At 41.7% G+C, this 21022-nt stretch overlaps 1 protein-coding gene across 5 annotated transcripts in view; it reads left to right on the top strand.

The window, feature by feature from the left end:
• Positions 1–21022, top strand: part of UBE3A (ubiquitin protein ligase E3A) — a 36827-nt gene that overhangs the window by 12813 nt on the left and 2992 nt on the right. For 4 of the 5 annotated variants that reach the window (XM_081197569.1, XM_081197567.1, XM_081197570.1 and 1 more), the window contains 6 exons: positions 1092–1206; positions 4238–4282; positions 8729–9039; positions 9803–11055; positions 18440–18584; positions 19659–19864. In XM_081197569.1, the coding sequence (XP_081053695.1) occupies positions 1187–1206; positions 4238–4282; positions 8729–9039; positions 9803–11055; positions 18440–18584; positions 19659–19864 (1980 nt within the window). In that variant the 5' untranslated portion in view covers positions 1092–1186. The remainder of the gene's footprint in view (positions 1–1091; positions 1207–4237; positions 4283–8728; positions 9040–9802; positions 11056–18439; positions 18585–19658; positions 19865–21022) is intronic. The other variant, XM_081197571.1, reaches the window with a different exon arrangement.

Below are 21022 nucleotides of genomic sequence, written 5' to 3'. Positions count from 1 at the left end.
AGGCTGTATTTTTTTCTTTGAATTTTTGGTGGGCCACTAAAGCTGAATCTAGTGGTGAAGTACCTTGTGGTGGAATTACTAACTAATTGTAATAAAATTGTGACTGGTGTCTATACTAAGTTTTACAAAGAAATGTGTTGTATAGTGGCCTCATCTCATAGGCTGAAGTGGGTGATGCCAGAAATACAGCCTTTACCAATATTAAAATAGACCTTCCGGCCATTCTATCCTGGGCCATCAAAGGCCAACCTATATAAAAGATAATATGCACTTCTAGGAAATGTATAGATTTGTCTTAGTGAGTCTCAAGGGCAAACCTGTAACCTGTAATTACAGGTTAGCCACCTCTGTACACTTCCTTACATTCCTAAGTTGACACATGAATAATGAAAGAGGACACTCTTAAAATTTCATAGTAATGCACAAGGCTGGAGATGGCCTCTGGGTATATTGGGGCATATCCTATTGTAGATCTTTTTTTATCATGAACCACACCTTGAATTGATCCTGGAGGTCAATAGGGAACAAATGCAATCTCTAGATCTTTATTGTAACATGTTTTCTTATGACCTACATCAGAAAGCAGTTTTCGGAATTAACCTTAAACCAGCTTAATATTTTGAGCCATCATTAAGGATGGTTCTTTCTAAAGTAATGCAGGGTAGTGAAATTGGTAGAAAGCTCTTCTAGGCACAGTTGCAATGCTCCAGGCATGACTTTAAGCCTGAGTGAAAGTGCATGGCTAAAGACTACCAGTAGTGGAAGTAAAAATATCTTCTCCATTCCACAAGGTTTTCTGGCCATCATCATTTCTGTCTTTCATGGATTTCGTTTCAATAGCCTGGCTTTAATGAACTGCCCAACTATGACTGGGCTCTGGGAAATGTCTTGCATTGAATCTAGACAAATTCAAAAGTTGATTTGGAAAGGCTGGAACTTAGTTTTGGCAGCAGAATTATTATATATATTTGTGTTAAGATTTCTTGCAACACAGAGTGTGTGTTGGCTAATGATCACAATTGTTCGTTTAATTGCCTATTTTGAAACATGAACTTGAGGATGTTTAACTAAGCATAGCTTTATTCATTTAGCACTATTAAGCCTATGCTTGGCCCAGCACAAGAGGACCAGCGACAACCTGTTTTTAATCAACAACACAAAATTGTGATCACCCCAATGTCACCGAATGGCCACAGCTTGTAAAAGGTAATTGTCATGAACTTTTTTTAAAAATGGTGTTTCAAATGCAAATAATGCTTTTTATGCTTCCATAACAGCTTAATTATTAGCAAGTAGTCTTTAGGAGGACACCATTGAGGCAAATACTTTTGAAGTGTCTATCCTTTCTTTATATTGCTCTGAATATCAGTGTTAATATTCTATAAAATGTTGTTGTCCCCCTGAGTTGTTATATAGGGGAGACTGTCTCTGGTTCAGTAATTGCCAGAAGCAGTCCACCACAGTCCAACCTTAGAAGAAAATGAAAGAATGCACAGATTTGGGGAGAGATCTTCATGGTATCTTGCTGACAATGCGTGCTCAATTTGGCTGAAACAATGATTTTGTTCCAGAAACTTGGTGAAATTGCCAAGTGCAGCAGACTTGCATGCCTTTGCTTTGTCTATCCTAGGAGTTACAGTGGAGGCAACTTCTTGCAGAATGGAGCAGTTCCTTTGAGTGGCATTGGAATTGAGCCACCATATAAAATTGCTAGCTCATGCTGCAGTGTTCAGATTAGTGGGTGGGTGTGTTGCGATCATGCTTTCTGCAGTGCTATTTGGGGCTGAAAACTTAGCACTTGTAACGAAATTTATTAAACAAAAGCAAACCTTTTGGTTTTGGCAGGGGTGAGCTAAATAATGATAACTTTGATGTTTTCTAAACTTCTTAAGCGTGTTATGTTTAATTTTAAAATGCTTTTGTTCAAATAAACAAATACATTCTACACTGCATTTATTTAATGGCTGCTAACCTACCTTTCAGAGAATTTGTCCTCTACAAGGCACTTTTCAGCATCATGTAACAACACTGATACACTGAAATTCCATAATATTATTATTATTTTTTAAAAAGCAATAAAATGACATTTAAAAGATAGCAGATAAAACAATTCTTAAAAAACAGTGCCATAATTTTTTTCAAATGCTGGCTAGAATAAAGAAGAGGTAAAAATATTTTCCTGGGGAGGGTATTCTACAAATGCAAAATCATCACAGAAAGGGCTGTGTCCTTGTAGAAAACCAGCACTGTTGTAGAATAAAGTTTTAACAAGCACAGAACTTTGGATATCTGAACAACCTAAAAAGCTGCTTTATACTTACTAATAATACAACACTGTCAGCTGAGCTTCTGGAAATCTTAGAAACATAGGCTTGTTGGAATTTCGAAACATACCAAGGCCACTTTTTAATATAGCACAAGGATTAATATAGCTCAGCTGAGCTGGTACTGGCAAAATAATGATAAGATAGTGACAAATTATTGGGACAGCTAAAAATGCGGAAGTATTGTAAACAATGGTTTTTATGAAGCATTTGATGTGAGAATAGAAAGTACTATGTAAAAGAGGTGTACAATATGTAAAAGTTGATAATTGCAAAAGTAGACAACTGTGAGTATATGATGAGCAGCTTATATCTGTTCTTGTATCGTTGTAAGCAGCCTTAACCTATAGGTACCGTAACTTTGATTTGAAATCAGTAGGACTGACTTCTAAGAGAATACCGTAATTTTCGCTCCAAAACACGCACTTTTTTGCTCCTAGAAAGTAAGGGAAAATGCCTGTGCGTGTTACGGAGCGAATGCACTCGACCGGAGCCATGGCTGCTGTCAGTCAAGCAAAGCGGGAGCCGCTTGCAGGGCTTCTGTCCCGCTTTGCGTGGCTTTAGCTTTGCTTGCTTTACAGCCAGGAGGAGGGGGAGGAGCTGAGGAGGAGGGAGGGAAGGAGAGCCATGGCAGCAAAGCGGGCAGCAGCCGCTTACACGGGAGGAGGGACAGAGGGGAGCCATAGCGAGCCGGAAAAAGCGCCGCGTAGCCAGCAACAGCTGCTGCAGCCTCAGCTAGCAAAGGTCCGTGCGCTCTCTAAACGGAGCAATGAGGCTGCAGAGGGACGGCAGGGCACAGGAGGGCTCTGAGCCACGAGCGCAGTGAAAACCAGTAAAAAAGTTTTTAAAAAGGCTGCTGGGGACAGGAGGGCACGGGATGAGGGAGAGGGGGAAATTACGATTCTCCCAGCGTCTCAGCTGATCCGCTGAGCAGGACTTGGGTTGCAGGGGATTCACCATTAGCTGTGTAAAGCAGCAAAGAGGGAGAGAAGGAGCAAAGCGGGAGAGGAAAGGAGCTGCTTACACTGCTGTAAGTGGCTGTTGTCCGGTTGGCTCCTTTAAAGCAACAGTGTTCTTTCCCTCCCCCCTCCCTGCTCAGCTCACCGAAAAGCTCCTTTTCCACACACCCCACGCGAGCTCCTTCTCCCCTTAAACCCCTCTTCTGCATCATTAGCAGCATCCTTCTCCACACACCCCACGCGTGTTCCTTCTCCCCTTAAACCCCTCTTCTGCATTATTAGCAGCATCCTTCTCCACACACCCCACGCGTGTTCCTTCTCCCCTTAAACCCCTCGCCTGCATTATTAGCCGCATCCTTCTCTACACACCCCACGCGTGTTCCTTCTCCCCTTAAACCCCTCTTCTGCATTATTAGCAGCATCCTTCTCCACACACCCCACGCGTGCTCCTTGTCCCTTGAATGCTTTTCCTTCCCTCCCCACTTAAAACGTGGTTACAAAGCACGGATCCACATGGATCCTCAGGGTTTTTGCACTGGGTCACCCCAAGTTCACCATCAGATCACATAGCATATCCATGGCTACAGCCTGCACCAAAAACCACACACGCGCCCACTGTTTCATGGGGCTGCAATGGCGCAAAAACGTGGTTCCAAAGCATGGATCCACATGGATCCTCAGGATTTTTGTATTGGGCTACCCCAAACTCACCGTCAGATCACATCTGTGGCCACAGCATGAACCACAAAAATCATACATCCACTGTTTCGTTTAGAATATTTTTTTCTTGTTTTCCTTCTCTAAAAACTACATGCGTGTTATGGTCAGGTGCGTGTTATAGAGCGAAAAAGACGGTATGCTATTGGTATTAATGAATCACATAATATGCTAGTTGTATCACTTTTCCTCTTAGCTGCATACAAAATGCTCACATTTTTATTTAAACCTTTACAGATCACCAGGAGAACCTCACTCTGAAAATATTGAAGCTAGCCGAATGTAAGTATAATGAGCATATCAAAAGAGTGCATTTGGTATATTTTGTGTGAAACCCAGATGCAACATCAGAGTTGCATTACCTCCATTCTTCAACAGCTACCTTTAAGTTGTACTTGAGAAAAATTATTCATTGTTCACTTCTTCAACATGATGGTTTGCCCAGATTAGGTACATTGAGAACATGATCATTTGCCTAGATTAGGTATGTTGAAATCAATGGGAAATCACGTTAGTCATGACTTGACTTTTGCTACTTATTTCAGTGAAATCCAAGTGCAGCTAACTTGGCAAGGATCCAATCCATAGATCTCTTTGATGTTTTTGCTATGACAGTTCCTAGAGCCAATAACGCAAGCTGCTCCCAAAGGTGAATTACAGCTCGCTGCCTTGGCAGGTAAACTGCCAGTGAAAAATGTCACATCACCCACCATGTGCTCATTCTCTATGGGAATATAAATGACTGCTCTGGATCACAACCAGAGGCTTCTTCAACTTTTATTATATACAACTAAAATTAAGCAGTGTCCAATTGTTTAGTGATACAGAAAATACTAGGTCAGGCTCATGAGTAGAAAAGGTACTGGTCTAACTACCAGACTTTGTAATTTCTGCTTCTTGTTATTTCAGTGTTTCTGGTTTATGATACCTGGTTTATATTCTGTGTGGCTTTTTTGTGGTGATTTATATATTTTATGTTTTGTAATGGACCACACTGGAAATCTTTGGGTTGAAAGGCAGGCTATACATTGTCATACTAGTATTAATAACTGTAAATAATTTGCTTCATTATACTTGTGCTTTTCATATTATTATAACTTGAAATAATCTAATTTTTGAAGCTACAGCTGCAATTTAATTCCATCTTATTTATTAGATCAAAATAATTTAACTCAGATTCTTTTATTTGCCAACGGCTCAACTAACTGCTAATATGGAGTTAAACTGTTTGTAAGTGGGCAAAATCCATTCATTAGTCTAGATAATACTTAAAAGAAGAAAGCAATTAACGCTCTTCCTGCTCTAACAGAGTTGATAGGGTGGAAACAACTGATGACAAATATTGTTGATGTATAACTTGGTTAGAAAGAGGACCAAGGGGGAAATGAGTCAAAATATCAGGCATTTTTAACCAGCTTCCTCTGAGAACCTTACTTTGCTTTTTTGTTAACTGTGACGTTCAGAGCTAGAGGGAGTACCAAAGCTGGTTTGCATGTAACACTAAACCATGGTTATGTATGTACAGAAGCAGGAAAGATCCCAAGTGAGGCTACAAGTTTGCAGAATCCTCTCTCCTCTCTCACAGCTAGAAGGACTTCACTAGTCTTTACTTTGTTACTTCGAATTCCGGCTTGTGTATGAACCAGAGATCCAGGATTATAACTAATCAGTTATACAAGCCAGTTTCATAATCCATGATTTGAAGCTGGCTTGCTCTGTAACTGACCAAAGTTCATTTAAACCACAATCTCTGATTCTCACATAACAACAAGGTCGGACTGTGGAAATGGAAAGAAAGTGCTGGCAAAGTCATTCTCCTAACTGCATGAGATACATATGAGTCCAAGGCTTTGCTTTGGGCTCGTTGACACAGCACTAAACCATGGTTTAGTATTAATATGTAACTAAACTCATGGTGATTGTGACACTTAACTCTGTCTAACACTGGTTGATGAGTTAGATTTCTGTTATTCCCAATTTATGCATTTGAAGAATGATAATAAAATACTTGCCAAACTTAAGAATACTAATGTTAGTAAAAGAATTGTCAGGCCCATAGTATATTGTATTTAATTGCCAGTGCGTGCATTCCCATAAAATTTGACAACGTATTTGTTTCCTTTGCTGTCTTCCGAAAACGGTTCTTCCAGTATATAGAGTAGCATCTGTTCCTTTTACATTAAAACAAGATATTAAAAAAAACAAGAAGCAGACCCAGCAACCACAAACAAAACCACAAAATAAGTTTCCGTCATGTGCCACCAAAAGCTGGAGACAAAATTATTGCTTTGCTTGGCACCTAAAAAGTTACAACTCAGCGCCTCATTGGTATACCATGGAGTGATATTCCAAAAGTTGTGGGCCACAGTGGAAGAGGCCCTATCCACAATTAACCACCTGCTCTCATGATGGGAACACTCAGTAGAATAGCTCAATATATAGTTAGATTCAAACAAGATTGGGCAGTCTTTCAGATAATTAGTCCCAGGCCCCTTAGGGTTTTCAAGATCATAACTGTCCCAGTGAAAACTACTCAGAAGCAAACAGCCATAAGGTAATTGTGCAGTAATGATAATTGTCCTGAGTATTCCAGTTGCAATAGATATGTGGGATATAAATCATCTCAATAATATCTGTACGTAATTACACATTCTATTTCACTTAGTTTATTTCCTTGTTTGTATGAAATTGTTAAAATAAATCTGTATAGCAGCCATCATTTGAAACAGAGGGCTTAGGCTAGTATTTCTTAGAACACAAACCCCCAATTCCTCTAGCAAAAAAATACTTCATGAATTTTGTGAGGATTCATACACTTAAAGGTTGTTTTTTATATTGTTTTTTATTTGTTTTAAACTGCAAATACTTACAGCATGGCTAATATCAAATAATATTCTCTCCTTGGAATGTCCTTTGCATGCAAAGTCTTGTTATTAGGTCCATATCATAAAGTTCTGCATGGAGTAGTTCTGGAAGATTTTATTTGGCATTAAAATAATTCCTAATAAAATGGAGAGTTTGTGTTTTGGAGTTCACTTATATATTCTTAGCCTAAGTAAAGGTAAAGGGACCCCTGACCATTAGGTCCAGTCGTGGCTGACTCTGGGGTTGCGGCGCTCATCTCGCTTTATTGGCTGAGGGAGCCGGCATACAGCTTCCGGGTCATGTGGCCAGCATGACTAAGCCGCTTCTGGCGAACCAGAGCAGCGCACAGAAACGCCATTTACCTTCCCGCCGGAGCAGTACCTATTTATCTACTTGCACTTTGATGTGCTTTCGAACTGCTAGGTTGGCAGGAGCAGGGACCGAGCAACGGGGATTCGAACTGCCGACCTTCTGATCAGCAAGTCCTAGGCTCTGTGGTTTAGATCACAGCACCACCTGCACCCCATTCTTAGCCTAGCACTATATTTTGAGACATAAGTTTTCTTGAAATAATTTATTCAGACGTGTTCTATGTAAGAGATTTACAACTCCTGTAGTCTTGACTTCGATGGTGAATTGAAATGATCCCAATAATATTTTAACAATTTTATTTGAGACATAACTTCAAGTTTTTGCTCAGACTAGCAGAAATATTGAGCATTTCTGCTCCGTGAATTACCCAGCAAAACTGAAGCATTAAAGAGATCAGCTATTGGAAACTCATCATTGAGTTCTTTAATCATCAGTTCTCATCATTGAGTCTCTAATTAACCATTGTTCCCTGTTTCATCTAAAGCAGGAAACTATGGTCACCAGTTTAAGAGCAAGCCAGGATCTTAAACCTTGATTTGAACTTGGCTTGACAATTAAATATCCCTGTTAAAAACTGACAACTAGGGGGGGAAATGTTTTAGTATAGTATGGCAGCATGGAATTACAATGCAGAGAGATGTATTTGCATATGAGGCATGGAAGCCCAGCAGCATCGCTAATAATGAGAGATGATGAGACTCATAGTCCATATCATTTGGAGAAGCCAAGTTATAGTCATACACTTACTGTACTAAATTTCTACATTATTGTGAATTTCAATATACAGTCATATATTGGGCTACAGACTTTTTGGGTTGCACGATTTCGGGTTGCGCACCACGCCAAAACCGGAAGTACCGGAACTGGTTACTTCCAGGTTTCGGCGCATGCGCAGAAGTGCTAAATTGCGCTTTGCGCATGTGCAGAAGCACCGAATCGCAACCCGGCCGTGCGCAGATGCGGCGCTGCAGGTTGCGGATGCTGCGGGTTGCACAACCCAAGCGTCCACTGTAATGAGGAGTGCATATATATATATATGAGAAGATAAGTAATTCTTGTAACTGAATGATTTGTTGGAACCAAACTCTGACAAGTATTGACCATAACCCTGTCCTAATTAAGTACTTTTGAAAGTTCTGTTACTTAAATCTTTCCAGTTGAAAGTAATCACATTGAAATGCTGAGTTTGGGGAGGGTCTTTGCCCCAGACTTTGATAATTACATTTTTTAAAGAAACAGCAGACTAGTTTACACATTCACAAACTATACCGTTCATCAGACCTTTTATTATTATTATTATTATTATTATTATTATTATTATTATTTAGCAGGTGCATGTTGCATTTCAGGATCTCTTGATGTGCAATATCTCTTAAATTGAGAGAGATTACTGCAGAGCCTCACTAATCAGTGCTTTGCCGACCATTTGAATGAGCTTGTATATGAAAGCCATACTAATCCTTGTGCTTACTGTTTGGATGTTTGGTACAGGAAGCGAGCAGCTGCAAAGCATCTAATAGAACGCTACTACCATCAGTTAACTGAGGGCTGTGGAAATGAAGCCTGCACGAATGAATTTTGTGCTTCCTGTCCAACTTTCCTCCGTATGGATAACAATGCAGCAGCCATTAAAGCCCTCGAGCTTTATAAGATTAATGCAAAACTCTGTGATCCTCATCCCTCCAAGAAAGGAACAAGCTCAGCTTACCTAGAAAACAATTCCAAAGGTGCCCACAACAACTCCTGCACTGACAGAAAAATGAACAAAAAAGAAATGCAAGGCCCAAGAGATGACTTTAAAGGTAAGGCATTACCTTTAACACTGGCTGCCAATTTGCTTCAGGTCCAGTTTCAAGGTGTTAGCGGTAAGTCTTAAACAAGTGGAGACCTAGGCACTTGAAGGAGCATCTCTCTATACTAACCTGTCCGTGCATTAAGAGTAGCCAGTGAGGCATTTCTTTGCTGGTGCCCAGTGATGGAAAACCCTCCCTTCAGAAACAGGCACCCTGCTTTGTTGTCTGATAAAGAACCGATTATTCAGTCGGGCATGTCTGTTGCTTTATACTGTGTTCCATTTTGTGTTTTAAGATTAGTGCTGTTGGTTTATTTTATGTACCTTGTTTTTATTTGAAGAATCCTTGTTTTAAATGAATTACTTATACCGCCTTGAGATCAAGCAGTATAGGGCAGGCTATAAATATTTGAATAAATAAAATACAATAAGGTGGCTTGTTTCAACAAACCATGGTTAGGATTAACCACCATTTTGAATTCTGACATGGTGTTAACCTGGTTAATTGAAATCAAAAGTAAAAACTTTGCAGCACCCCCTTTACAGCTGTGCCAGAGCACAGTGGAGAGTTGTGAGACCAGGGGAATGGTTTATCGTGACGCTGAACACAGCCCTAGTTTCTAATTCAATCTTCTTTTGTCATAATAAAGTGCCAAAGTTGTTGTATGCCTGCTGAAGTTGGTAAATAGTGGGTCTCTTAATGCCTTCTGCTTAATACATAGATTTTAACCTAAATTCAACAGAGGTTTTCTGCTTTGTATTTAACATTGTAGATGTGACATTCTTAACAGAAGACAAAGTCTATGAAATCCTTGAGCTATGTAGAGAAAAAGAGGACTATTCACCTTTAATCCGTGTCATCGGGAGAGTATTTTCTAGCGCTGAAGCTTTGGTACAGAGCTTTCGAAAAGCCAAGCAGCATACTAAGGAAGAACTGAAATCTCTTCAAGGAAAGGATGAAGATAAGGATGAGGATGAAAAGGAAAAAGCTGCCTGTTCTTCTGCCATGGAAGAAGATTCGGTTGCACCATCATCTTCATCATCCAGAACAGGTGATGCCGCGCAGGGGGATAACAACCTACAAAAATTAGGCCCAGAAGAAGTGTCTGTAGACATTGATGCAGTCAGACGGGTCTACAATAGATTGCTTTCTAATGAAAAAATAGAATCTGCCTTTTTAAATGCACTTGTGTACTTGTCGCCCAATGTGGAATGTGACTTGACTTACCATAATGTGTACTCTCGAGATCCTAACTATCTCAACTTGTTTATTATCGTTATGGAAAATGGTAATCTTCACAGTCCTGAGTACCTGGAAATGGCGCTGCCATTGTTTTGCAAAGCAATGAGTAAGCTACCCCTGGCAGCTCAAGCGAAGCTGGTCAGATTGTGGTCAAAGTATAGCGCAGACCAGATCCGACGGATGATGGAAACGTTTCAACAACTTATAACCTACAAGGTCATAAGCAATGAGTTCAACAGTCGCAACTTAGTGAATGATGACGATGCCATTGTCGCTGCTTCAAAGTGCTTAAAAATGGTTTACTATGCAAATGTAGTGGGAGGGGATGTGGACACGGATCACAACGAGGAGGAAGACGAAGAGCCAATCCCAGAATCCAGCGAGCTAACACTTCAGGAACTGCTGGGCGAGGAGAGAAGAAATAAAAAAGGACCCCGAGTAGACCCACTGGAAACGGAACTTGGTGTAAAAACTATAGATTGCCGAAAACCACTTATCCCCTTTGAAGAGTTTATCAATGAGCCACTGAATGACGTTCTAGAAATGGACAAAGATTACACCTTCTTCAAGGTAGAAACGGAAAACAAATTCTCCTTTATGACGTGCCCCTTTATATTGAATGCTGTTACGAAAAACCTGGGATTGTATTATGACAACAGAATCCGTATGTACAGTGAACGGCGCATCACCGTACTCTACAGTTTAGTTCAAGGACAGCAGTTAAATCCGTATTTGCGACTCAAAGTGAGACGGGATCACATCATAGATGATGCTCTTGTCCGGGTAAGTGGCGTATTGGTGTAAAAAGGTGTTTGACTGTCCATGTTTGAAAATAAAATAGCTAGAAGCCAGATTGTTATTATGTTATCGACTCAGGTTTCCTGGTGTCTGAAGTATTATAAGCACTAGTTGAGGTTACTGCTGCTTTGGGGGACTGATGTGTGGAGGAGTGGTCTGCCATGTACACAGGTTTGTTTCGTATCGTTCCCAGAATTACTCCTGGAAAAACATTTGAACCTATGTAAAACATGTATGGCTTTTCTTTTGCTAAAACCAAAAAGCCATCATGTTAGAATTTTAATCTCTGCACAAATGTTCCTGGAATATTTTGATTTGGCACACTGTGGCTTTTATCCACAGATGACCATTCAGAAAGAGTCTTGAGTTCTTGGAAGTTCATTGATGGATAATGGTACATTGCATGTTGTGACAGCGGTGGGGGGGAGATTACACTGCTTTATTTCATGTGTGCATTTGATGGGGTGTATCAGTTGGCAATACGGACGCGGGTGGCGCTGTGGGTAAAAGCCTCAGCGCCTAGGGCTTGCCGATCGAAAGGTCGGCGGTTCGAATCCCCGCGGCGGGGTGCGCTCCCGCTGCTCGGTCCCAGCGCCTGCCAACCTAGCAGTTCGAAGGCACCCCCGGGTGCAAGTAGATAAATAGGTACCGCTTACCAGCGGGAAGGTAAACGGCGTTCCGTGTGCTGCGCTGGCTCACCAGATGCAGCTTTGTCACGCTGGCCACGTGACCCGGAAGTGTCTGCGGACAGTGCTGGCCCACGGCCTATAGAGTGAGATGGGCGCACAAACCCCAGAGTCTGTCAAGACTGGCCCGTTCGGGCAGGGGTACCTTTACCTTTACCTATCAGTTGGCAATACCCGTTTAACTATCAGTTTCCCCATAATCTGGCCACATTCATGGGCAATCGTCACGTGAAACAGTTTGTGATATAAAGCAGCAGTCAGGTACTCCAGCGTGTGAGCCTAATAAGCCCAGTAGGCCTCCCTCTTTGTCCTGTGAAGCCATTTTGACCAAGCCACACCTACCTTCTACACCCCTGTTGCAGGTAAGGCACAGGGCTTCACAAGCACTGGCGATCAGTGGAGGCATCCACACCTACAAAGCACTGTGCCTTGACCTGTGCAGTTTGATTTCAAACAACACAAGCCAAATAAAGCACTTCACCCATCCCGCCTTTCAGAATGTCACACAGAGCTATGGGGACCTAGGCATCCAGCCTGCCAGCTGGAAACTCTCCCTCGTCCCCGTCCCCCACAATTTAAAAAGAAAGAAGATAAAAATGAAAACACCACCTTCTGTAAAACTGATTAAAGCCTTTCCGTCCCTGTGTGTGAACTGATTGTTGTTGTTCCTTCCCAAAGACATCTCCCGCCCCCACGACATGCAGACGCATGTAGAATCATAGAATCGTAGAGTTGAAAGGGACCCTAGTGACCATCCAATCCAACCCCCTACAATGTAGGAATCTCAGCTAAAGCATCCATGACAGATGGGCATCCAGCCTCTGCTTAAAAACCACCAGTGAAGGAGAGTCCACAACCAAGGGAGACGGTTCCACTGTCGAAGAGCTGTTAACTGCCAGAAAGTTCTTCCTGATGTTCAGTCAGAATTCCCTTTCTTGTAGAGAAGAGGCAATTTGCCCCATGGAACTGGTGGTATAAACCTCTAGCCCCTTCATTGCAAGCCTTTCTGTGGTTCATCATAACTGTTTGAAGCTCAACCTTCCCCTCACAAAGCCATAACTGGAACCATTAAAAAATCTCCCATGCAGTCTTAATAAAGCTAGTCTTCAAACCAGTGGTCTACATAGCACCAAGAGGTGTTAGTAAGCAAATTTGTCATTGTCTGAACACATGTCTTGGGTTAACACCTTACATCTGGGGAACAAAAGCTTTATAGAGTACTGTACTGAACTTTGCATCAGTTTCACAGTAGCTTTCCAGCAGTGACATCTTGAGTTTGGTTAGAGGAATAGAAAATATGGTTCATGCTTTTTTCCTAGAATGCAGGTTCTTCAGTTTGTGATAGGAAAGATGAGCAGTCCCTGATAGGGGAATGAGCCGTGAATCAAGTCTCCCGAGACCTGTGTCACTTAGGTTAAAGAGTTTAACTGCAATTCTGGTGCTGGTGCTAGCATCTAGCGTGTAAGAATAATGTGCAGTTCCATTAACATTGAGTGGTATCAAGTGGTCCTGTTCCACTAGTGAAACAGAGCTTTCCCCTTCTCTCTTCTCTCCTGCAGCCCCCCACTGGTAGACCCCATAGGGAAGATTTTGAAGGGTATGCAGGAGAGAGGAAGTTGCATTGTGCAAGTGGTCTTCCACTCACACTGGATGCAACCCACTGCCTTCTAATTACATTCATTTGACTTGACTTTATTTAAACTAGGTTATATTTATTTTGCTGCATAGTAATAGAACATAAAACATAATATAGATAATAAAACAGTATTAAATCATAAAAGCATCACGAATCAAAACTGCAGAAATAGACTAATTTGAAAAGGCTTGGGAGAAAACATTTTCAGCAAACACGTTAACATTTTATGCAGCGGTGATAAGTCTCCTTATTTAGACCTGCTAACTTGATCAAGTCATAAATAGTGTAAAGCTTTGGGCTGGTTTGAAGACTTTGGTGTTGTCAGGAGAATCCTGAGTGAAGCTGAGGAAGCCAGCTGCTGTTTAGCTCAGATAATTTTTCATGCATGTGAGGGGAAAACACGAATCTGCAGCTTTGCACTAGTCTGAAAGTGCACACTGCATCCATACACATATCCCAGAACTAAGTTTCTTTACCGGCAGTCATAGAATTTGGAATTGCAGCAAAACTTGTATTTGCCATGGCAACAATCCTGCAATTGCGCTTTGAGTATCTAAATGCCAGTGGCAGAAGGGATAACCTTGGTCACAACTTGTTTTGATTCCGGCATTCTGTTCCACAATGGTGGGGGTGCAGGAGAAAGCTGCATTACAGCTCACATTCAGCTCTTGCAAATCTATAATTCACTTAGTAAGTTTCCAAACTCTTAGGACAGAATTCTAGCCAGAACCTGTTTACATTGATCCTGCAAATAAAATGGAACATTGTGTTCTATAAAACCTAGTTTAAGGCTGCTATATTTAATGTGTGTGTTTATCTAGTTTGACTCAGCTCTATTCTAAGCTGGATGCCTTTCCGTTTTTCATTTGCTCAGCAGTGCAGTTGGATTTATAGTATCAGAAATCCTATTCCTGTTCTGCAAGTAAATTTTTCCTCGGCCTTGGATATTGGCTGCCTTTTGTTAGCCTTTCCTTTTTATGTACAACACGTTTACATTGTGACTGAGTACCACTGTTAAATTGTCAAGTATGTATCATGTACCTTACTACACCCAAGATGCATCCTGAAACAATAAACTTTCCTAATTACCGGGCAACTACCTTCCTACTCTGAACGCTGACAAAGTGCCCTTATAAACTTTTAATTCTTCTGCATTCATCGTCAGACTCGATCTAATATCTATTTGAAAATTCGGTTTCACATATATTTAAGAAATAACTGGTTTGCTTCTGTTCTGCAAGGCCTTGTAACCATCACAGAGTAACCTTTCTCTAAACTATAGATTCAAAACAGATGTTCAATTAAAGCAGCCTTTGGCAACCTGGTGCCTTTCAGGTGGATGGCACCAGGTTAGTGAAGATGGACTTAAAACTTGTAGCTCAAGGCAGTGGGAACTGCCAGGTTCTCCACTAAACACCTGGTATCAAGTAGTTTGACACTTCTAAGTGCTCTCTCAGTTGTTTCTTTGCAGTTGTGGCTTAAATTCAAGCCAAGGCTGCAAAGACTCCTGCTGGAAGTGTGGCTTGCATTCAACAGGGATTGGCTCCATTCAGGAGCTCTGATCGGGAGCTTGCAAGTGCTTGCATTTGGTACCAAATTTAAAAGCCTCTGGATGCAAGCCCCATTTGCAGAAGACGAATTGGGGGTGCATTCTAAGATTCCCGGTTGCTTTTGTGTAGCTGTGACTTTACCTGCCCTTCACCTGATGTCATATGATGTAAGGTGTGGGGCAGGTGGGGAAATTGCCTTGTGGGCCTTGTTTTGCCCATGATCTGAAGGTTCCTCCTTCCTGACGTAGAATATATTAGCCCAATTCACATGTCTTTGGAAACTAGGTAATAGTTTGGTATGAATGTGCCTATCTGGACAATATGACTCTCACCTGCTGGCACACAGGGGATATAAACCAGGATTCGTGACTTCGCATTATGTCAAAACCAGGAGACACGGACTGTTTTGCTCCCAACAAGCAAGACAAAAACAAACCTTGGCTATACATCCTGGTTGGGGAGTGAAACAAACTACAATCCCTGCTTTAAATGTAACACTAAGGTAGTTCAGTTTTGTTTCCTCCCAGCATAAGCTGCAGAGAAGCAATGTGGCCAAGATAAGTGTGATCACAATAAACCAGTGGTTTTCTACCACTGTGCCTTGGCACCCTGGGGTGCCTTAAATGATGGTCAGGGGTGCCATGGGCAACCCTGGCCTCTGTCCCTCTTTCCTTCCCTCCCTCCCCCGATGCCTTCTCGAGTCCCTGCCTCCCAAAGATGTGCATAGCTGTTTGTTGTAGCTCCTCAGGCAAATGGTGTCTCTGGGAGGCACCTCTTTTTGGGGCGGGGAGGGGGCAGCTCAGAGACCAGGGACGGCTGCAGCAACTGCCCGGAGGACTACAGAGGAGAGAAGAGGAGGCTGAAGGAACACTCCAAATGGGAGGGTGTTCGAAAAATGGGGAGAGGCTGCCAGCTCTGCAGACAATAACTGGGCTCCTGAGCCCCACAGGGGTGCTGCAAAAAAAATGTGGTTGGTCAAGGGAGCAGAGGACTCAAAAAGGTTGAAAACCGCTGCCATAAACCATTAACTATGGTTTCTTGGGATGTGAGAACAAGGCCATTGTCGGTTGAAACATTTTGCCTAACTGATTGATTTGCATACAGCTTCACTCCATAAAACTCTTCTCGTGTCAGTAAAAATGTCTACTCGTAAAGCAAAGTTCTTTATCGCCTTTTTATATTTAATTGCTCCAATCATATTCTAATGACCTTGTTCCAACTGGCTAGATTAAGTGAGATACCTTTCCATAGTACAAAAGTAAAACATTGCCCCAATTTCAATGATGGTACAGATTTTATGTGTTACGCTTCCTTCTTAGAGGAGTCAAGAAAGTTTGTGTTAACCCTGTAATGGCATTAATTGCGTCCCGTGAGGGTCAGAAGATCATTCTCTACAGTTCTTTCCCCTGTAAGGCTTCAGAAAACTTAGCAGTGAGAAACTGGGCAGTACAAAGTGTTGTGCAGTAGAGAGAGAACTTTCCCTTGATAATCTTAGTGGTTTTTTACTGTCTGCAGTACGGTGGGTGATGGGGTGCTTTGGCATCAAACTTGCTCCTGGCTAGATTAGCTGGTGAGTTTTTCCCATCATCTGTAGCAAGCAGCAGCATGGTTCACTTGGGTTTGAACCAGTTGTCAGTTTTCTTAATAATATTGAAGTGTTAACGGTGTCAGTTTGGATTCAGTATCTATTGTATAAATAGATATTTTAAGCCTTCTACTTTGAAGGCTACATATAGATATCCAATCTAGTGGTGCAGAAGAAAAATTTCAAGAAACTGGGATAAATGCAAAAATATGGGCATGAGTTGTATTAAATGTGCCCCAACTCTACAGAATTTTGCTCACACATGCTAAACCATAGTTTAGTGCCACATGAAGAAGCCACCTTGAGCCTTGTGTGTTGCCTTCCTGTGCTCAACAGAGAGATGCCAATTCAGACCCGAAGCAGTTTGTGTTTGTTCACTCTCACCTGCACACAATGCTCAGCTTAATCAATGGCACATGGAGCAGCAGCTGTCTAACAAACCAGCAGCTGGTCTACTCCTTCCTTTTACAGCTGGATTGGATTTTAAATATTTACCGTATTTTTCTGTCTATAAGACGCCCCCATGTATAAGACTCAGATTTAAGAAAATGGGGGGAGGTGGCCCAGAGTATAAGGCACCCCCTAATTTTTGACATTTTAAAGGGGGAAATGTAGTCTTATACACGGAAAAATACGGTACTGGTTAACTCACCTTCGGTAGCACATGAGACTATTCATCTCCAGGTTGTGGGTTTGAGTCCCACTTGGGAAAAGATTCCTGCATCGTAGGGGGTTGGACTAGATAGCCCTCATGGTCCCTTCCAACTCTACAATTCTAGGATAGAAATTAAGGAATCTTGCAGAAGAAACATTTTTCTTCCCGTATGGACACTTATGCAACCCAAAATGCCTCTCTAGAGGGATGTGTGGGGAGGGCTCCAGAAGATTTTGCGATAAGCAGCTGGGGTGGAGGGAAGGAGAAGCATCTATTCTGTGAAGTTCTTTGTCTAAGGATTCAAGCCACTGTGTAGATCGTGGCTTCTGATCCTTCGTGGATACTGCCCTGCCTATCTTCAAGGCTCCTTTTAAGGCTTATGCAGAATATGAACTTGTAAGATGTACTCTAAGATCCTGTGGGCTATTTTTAAGTTTGAATCTAAAAGTTAAAACCTAAAGGAAAGAATTGGGGAGGGCAGGAGAGATCTCTGTAGGATTTGTGCAGGGCTTTGAGACAATAGGAGTCATCCTCAGCTATTGCTGCGGGAATGGTACTAGTCGCTGGAGATGACAGTAATCCCCTCGAACTCGGAGCCAAAAGGTCAAATTCTGAAGCAGCAACTAGAGGGAGGACGGTGTGGCTCCTACTCTTGGGGATAGTTCCAAGAGCACTTTGGGAACCCTGTTTCTTCTTTTTCTTACCTTTCCCTGTTTAGGGAAGTATTTAATGACTGATGTTTAAATGTATTTTTAATCTTTTGTTGGAAGTCACCCAGAGTGGTGGTGGTGGTATTATTATATTCCTCCATCACGGTCTAGCAGAGCCATCCAAAACATTCTCCAGGATTGTGCACAGTGCTCACAGGCCTTCCCAGTCAACTTCATCCCCTCCTTTTTTTTCCCTTAGACACCACAATGGGATGAGCCCAAAGTGGGTCACATTGTCCACCCCCCTCACTGTGAACCTCATTATGTCCCCTGCTGTTCTGTATAACAGACTATAAATATTTTCTATGGCAAGTATTTATTGTGACCGTTACCCTGAATCACATGTAACAAACTGCTTCGTTTTCTGAGTCTCGCTATTCCTTACGTCCGTTAAAATGTATTTCTAAGATGAAACAACAGCTTTCATTTTTGCTTGTGCATGTTGTAGTGAAGCAGCAGAGGGAGGTGGGGCTGTTTAGTATATCCACGGCATGGTGACCTATAAAATAGGGTGTACTAAAGGAACATTTTGTTTTTTATTCAATAGTTAGAAATGATTGCAATGGAAAATCCAGCAGATTTGAAAAAGCAATTGTATGTGGAATTTGAAGGAGAACAAGGGGTTGATGAAGGAGGAGTTTCCAAAGAGTTTTTCCAGCTAGTTGTAGAGGAAATCTTCAACCCAGATATTGGTACGTAATTAACTTCGTATTTATTTAATATGCAAAATGACTTGTGTCTCGTCTTCTTAACAGTTATCTACTCTTTCCTGAGCCATATGAAAACCCATCTTTCTAGGTTTTTTGTTTTTACTTGTAGCTTGTGTACCCCAGCCTTAGACACCATCTGGGGACAAGTCAGCAAAATCACGTGACAGCCCTTCTAGGGGATGGTACACCATTTTCACATGCAAGTGTGCCTTGGTTTTGAGTGCTCACCTGCCCACCGGAAGCCAGCTGTAGCTAGCTGCCTTCTCCCTAAAATGTTAGCTCTTCTTGTGCAGATAGTGTGTATGTCATGGAATGTTCAAGCATCCATTTACAACACACACAGAGTTTCAGTGGATTTTGGAATATTATGGTAGCTTTATTATACATGGGGACTTTTGAATGAAGTCCGGATGATGCTGTGAACTAAGCTGTGACTAAATAACAGGTGGATTTCTTCATGTGTCTCCTCCACAAGAGGCCCAGAAGGTGACAACATTTATACAGGCCTTTTCTACAATGGCTCCCCATTTGTGGAATGCTCTCCCTCCGGGTTTATACCATATTTTTTTTCTATAAGACGCACCAGACCATAAGACACACCTAGTTTTTGGAGGAGGAAAACAAAAAAAAATATTCTGAATCCCAGAAGCCAGAACAGCAAGAGGGATCGTTGCGCAGCGAAAGCAGCGATCCCTCTTGCTGTTCTGGCTTCTGAGATAGCTGCACAGCCTGTATTCGCTCCATAAGATGCACACACATTTCCCCTTACTTTTTAGGAGGGGAAAAGTGAGTCTTATAGAGCAAAAAATATGGTACATCTTTAGGCGCCAGGTGAAAATATTCTTCTTCTACCAGGCCTTTCACTTATTGACATCCGATGCCCTTTTAAATGTGTTCTGGGAGGGGAAATTATTGATTGGTGTGCTCTTATTTTTATTATGCATTTTTTGTGTTTTTTATATTGTTATGTTGTGAACCGCCCTGCGGTTTTTTTCTTTTTTAAAAAAGTCTTGCTATTCAATTCACCAGTATTAATTTTGACATGCTTTTTTATAGGAATGTTCACTTACGATGAGTCTACAAAATTGTTTTGGTTTAACCCATCGTCTTTTGAAACTGAGGGACAGTTTACACTGATTGGAATTGTGCTGGGTCTGGCCATTTACAATAACTGCATTCTGGACGTCCATTTCCCAATGGTTGTCTACAGGAAACTAATGGGCAAAAAAGGAACTTTCCGTGACCTGGCAGACTCTCACCCTGTAAGTTGATAATTACGTTTGGAAATCTGTACTTATATTCTGAGTTGTTGTTGTTGTTGTTGGCGGCAGTGTGACACACTCTAAGTGTTCTCTTGCATGAAACATCAGTGGCCATTGTCTCAAAATTGCATAATAGGGACCAAAGTTGAGAGTGTTGCTTGCTTAGTAGTTCATGACAGATGCAGTGTTTAAACTGGTGACTTCACAGCTCCCACTGTTTGCCGCTTCACTACACATATCCACACCAGCTCTTAGTCCTGCGGAAGTTTGCTTAATGGGCATTTTAGAAAAGTCAGCATTTAGCAACACTTCTAGTCACCTGTTAAATATACAGAACATGATGTCAGGTGCTCAAGGAAGAGGCTACGCAATGTGCAGTGTCAAGAGACCTGTACTGTCAACACAAATATGCTTTGCCAGTACTGGAGAAGAGGGGAGCGTGTGTGTGGAAGGGAGGGTGACCAGGTCACTTAACCTGTTTGTCTTATCTAAGCAGCTGAGATCTTAAATGTATAGCGTGGCGGCAAGCCATATTGGCAGCTGAGTTATATGGACAATCACAACAGTTTCGAAACTAGCTTTCTGAAACTTCACAATGTAGTTGTGAAAGCAAATGATGCCAGTGATGTTCTCAGTGTTATTTCATTTCAAAACAGAAACTTGCATCTGTTCCAAAGTTTCCTTTAGCTGAAAATCTATTGGAAATTATAGATGGTAAAAATAGGACAACTTCTTCTCCAAATGCCTGCCCACCTCCCCCGCTCTTTATCAGACTCCACTTATAGCCATTGTTAAGCTTTGGTTACCACAAAAAAAATGACACACACTTGCCTGAAACAGTACCTTACTGTATGTATTTTTTTTTCTTAATGAAAGGCAGCTCTGGAAGGCCACAACCTTGATCAGAACAGTAGGCAAGGGGTTGTAAAGATCTTTTCCCATTCAAAATTGTCCTCCCCTTGCTGCTTTTCCACCTACCGGGATGTGGGGATCTCTTCCCTGCCTGTGGAAAAACAGCCCATGAAGGTGATTTGGATAGGAAAAACAGCCTTTGGATAAAGGATTAAAAAGCTCTCTCCTCCTCCACAGTTGCTGTGATCTGATTCACAGTATCCTATAGCTGCTTTTCATTTAAATCTGGAAACTGACATAGGTGTA

This window comes from Podarcis bocagei, assembly GCF_964188305.1.
Source record: "Podarcis bocagei genome assembly, chromosome: 6".
In the NCBI taxonomy this organism is placed as follows: Eukaryota; Metazoa; Chordata; class Lepidosauria; order Squamata; family Lacertidae; genus Podarcis; species Podarcis bocagei.
This window is presented reverse-complemented; position numbering and strand designations above follow the sequence as displayed.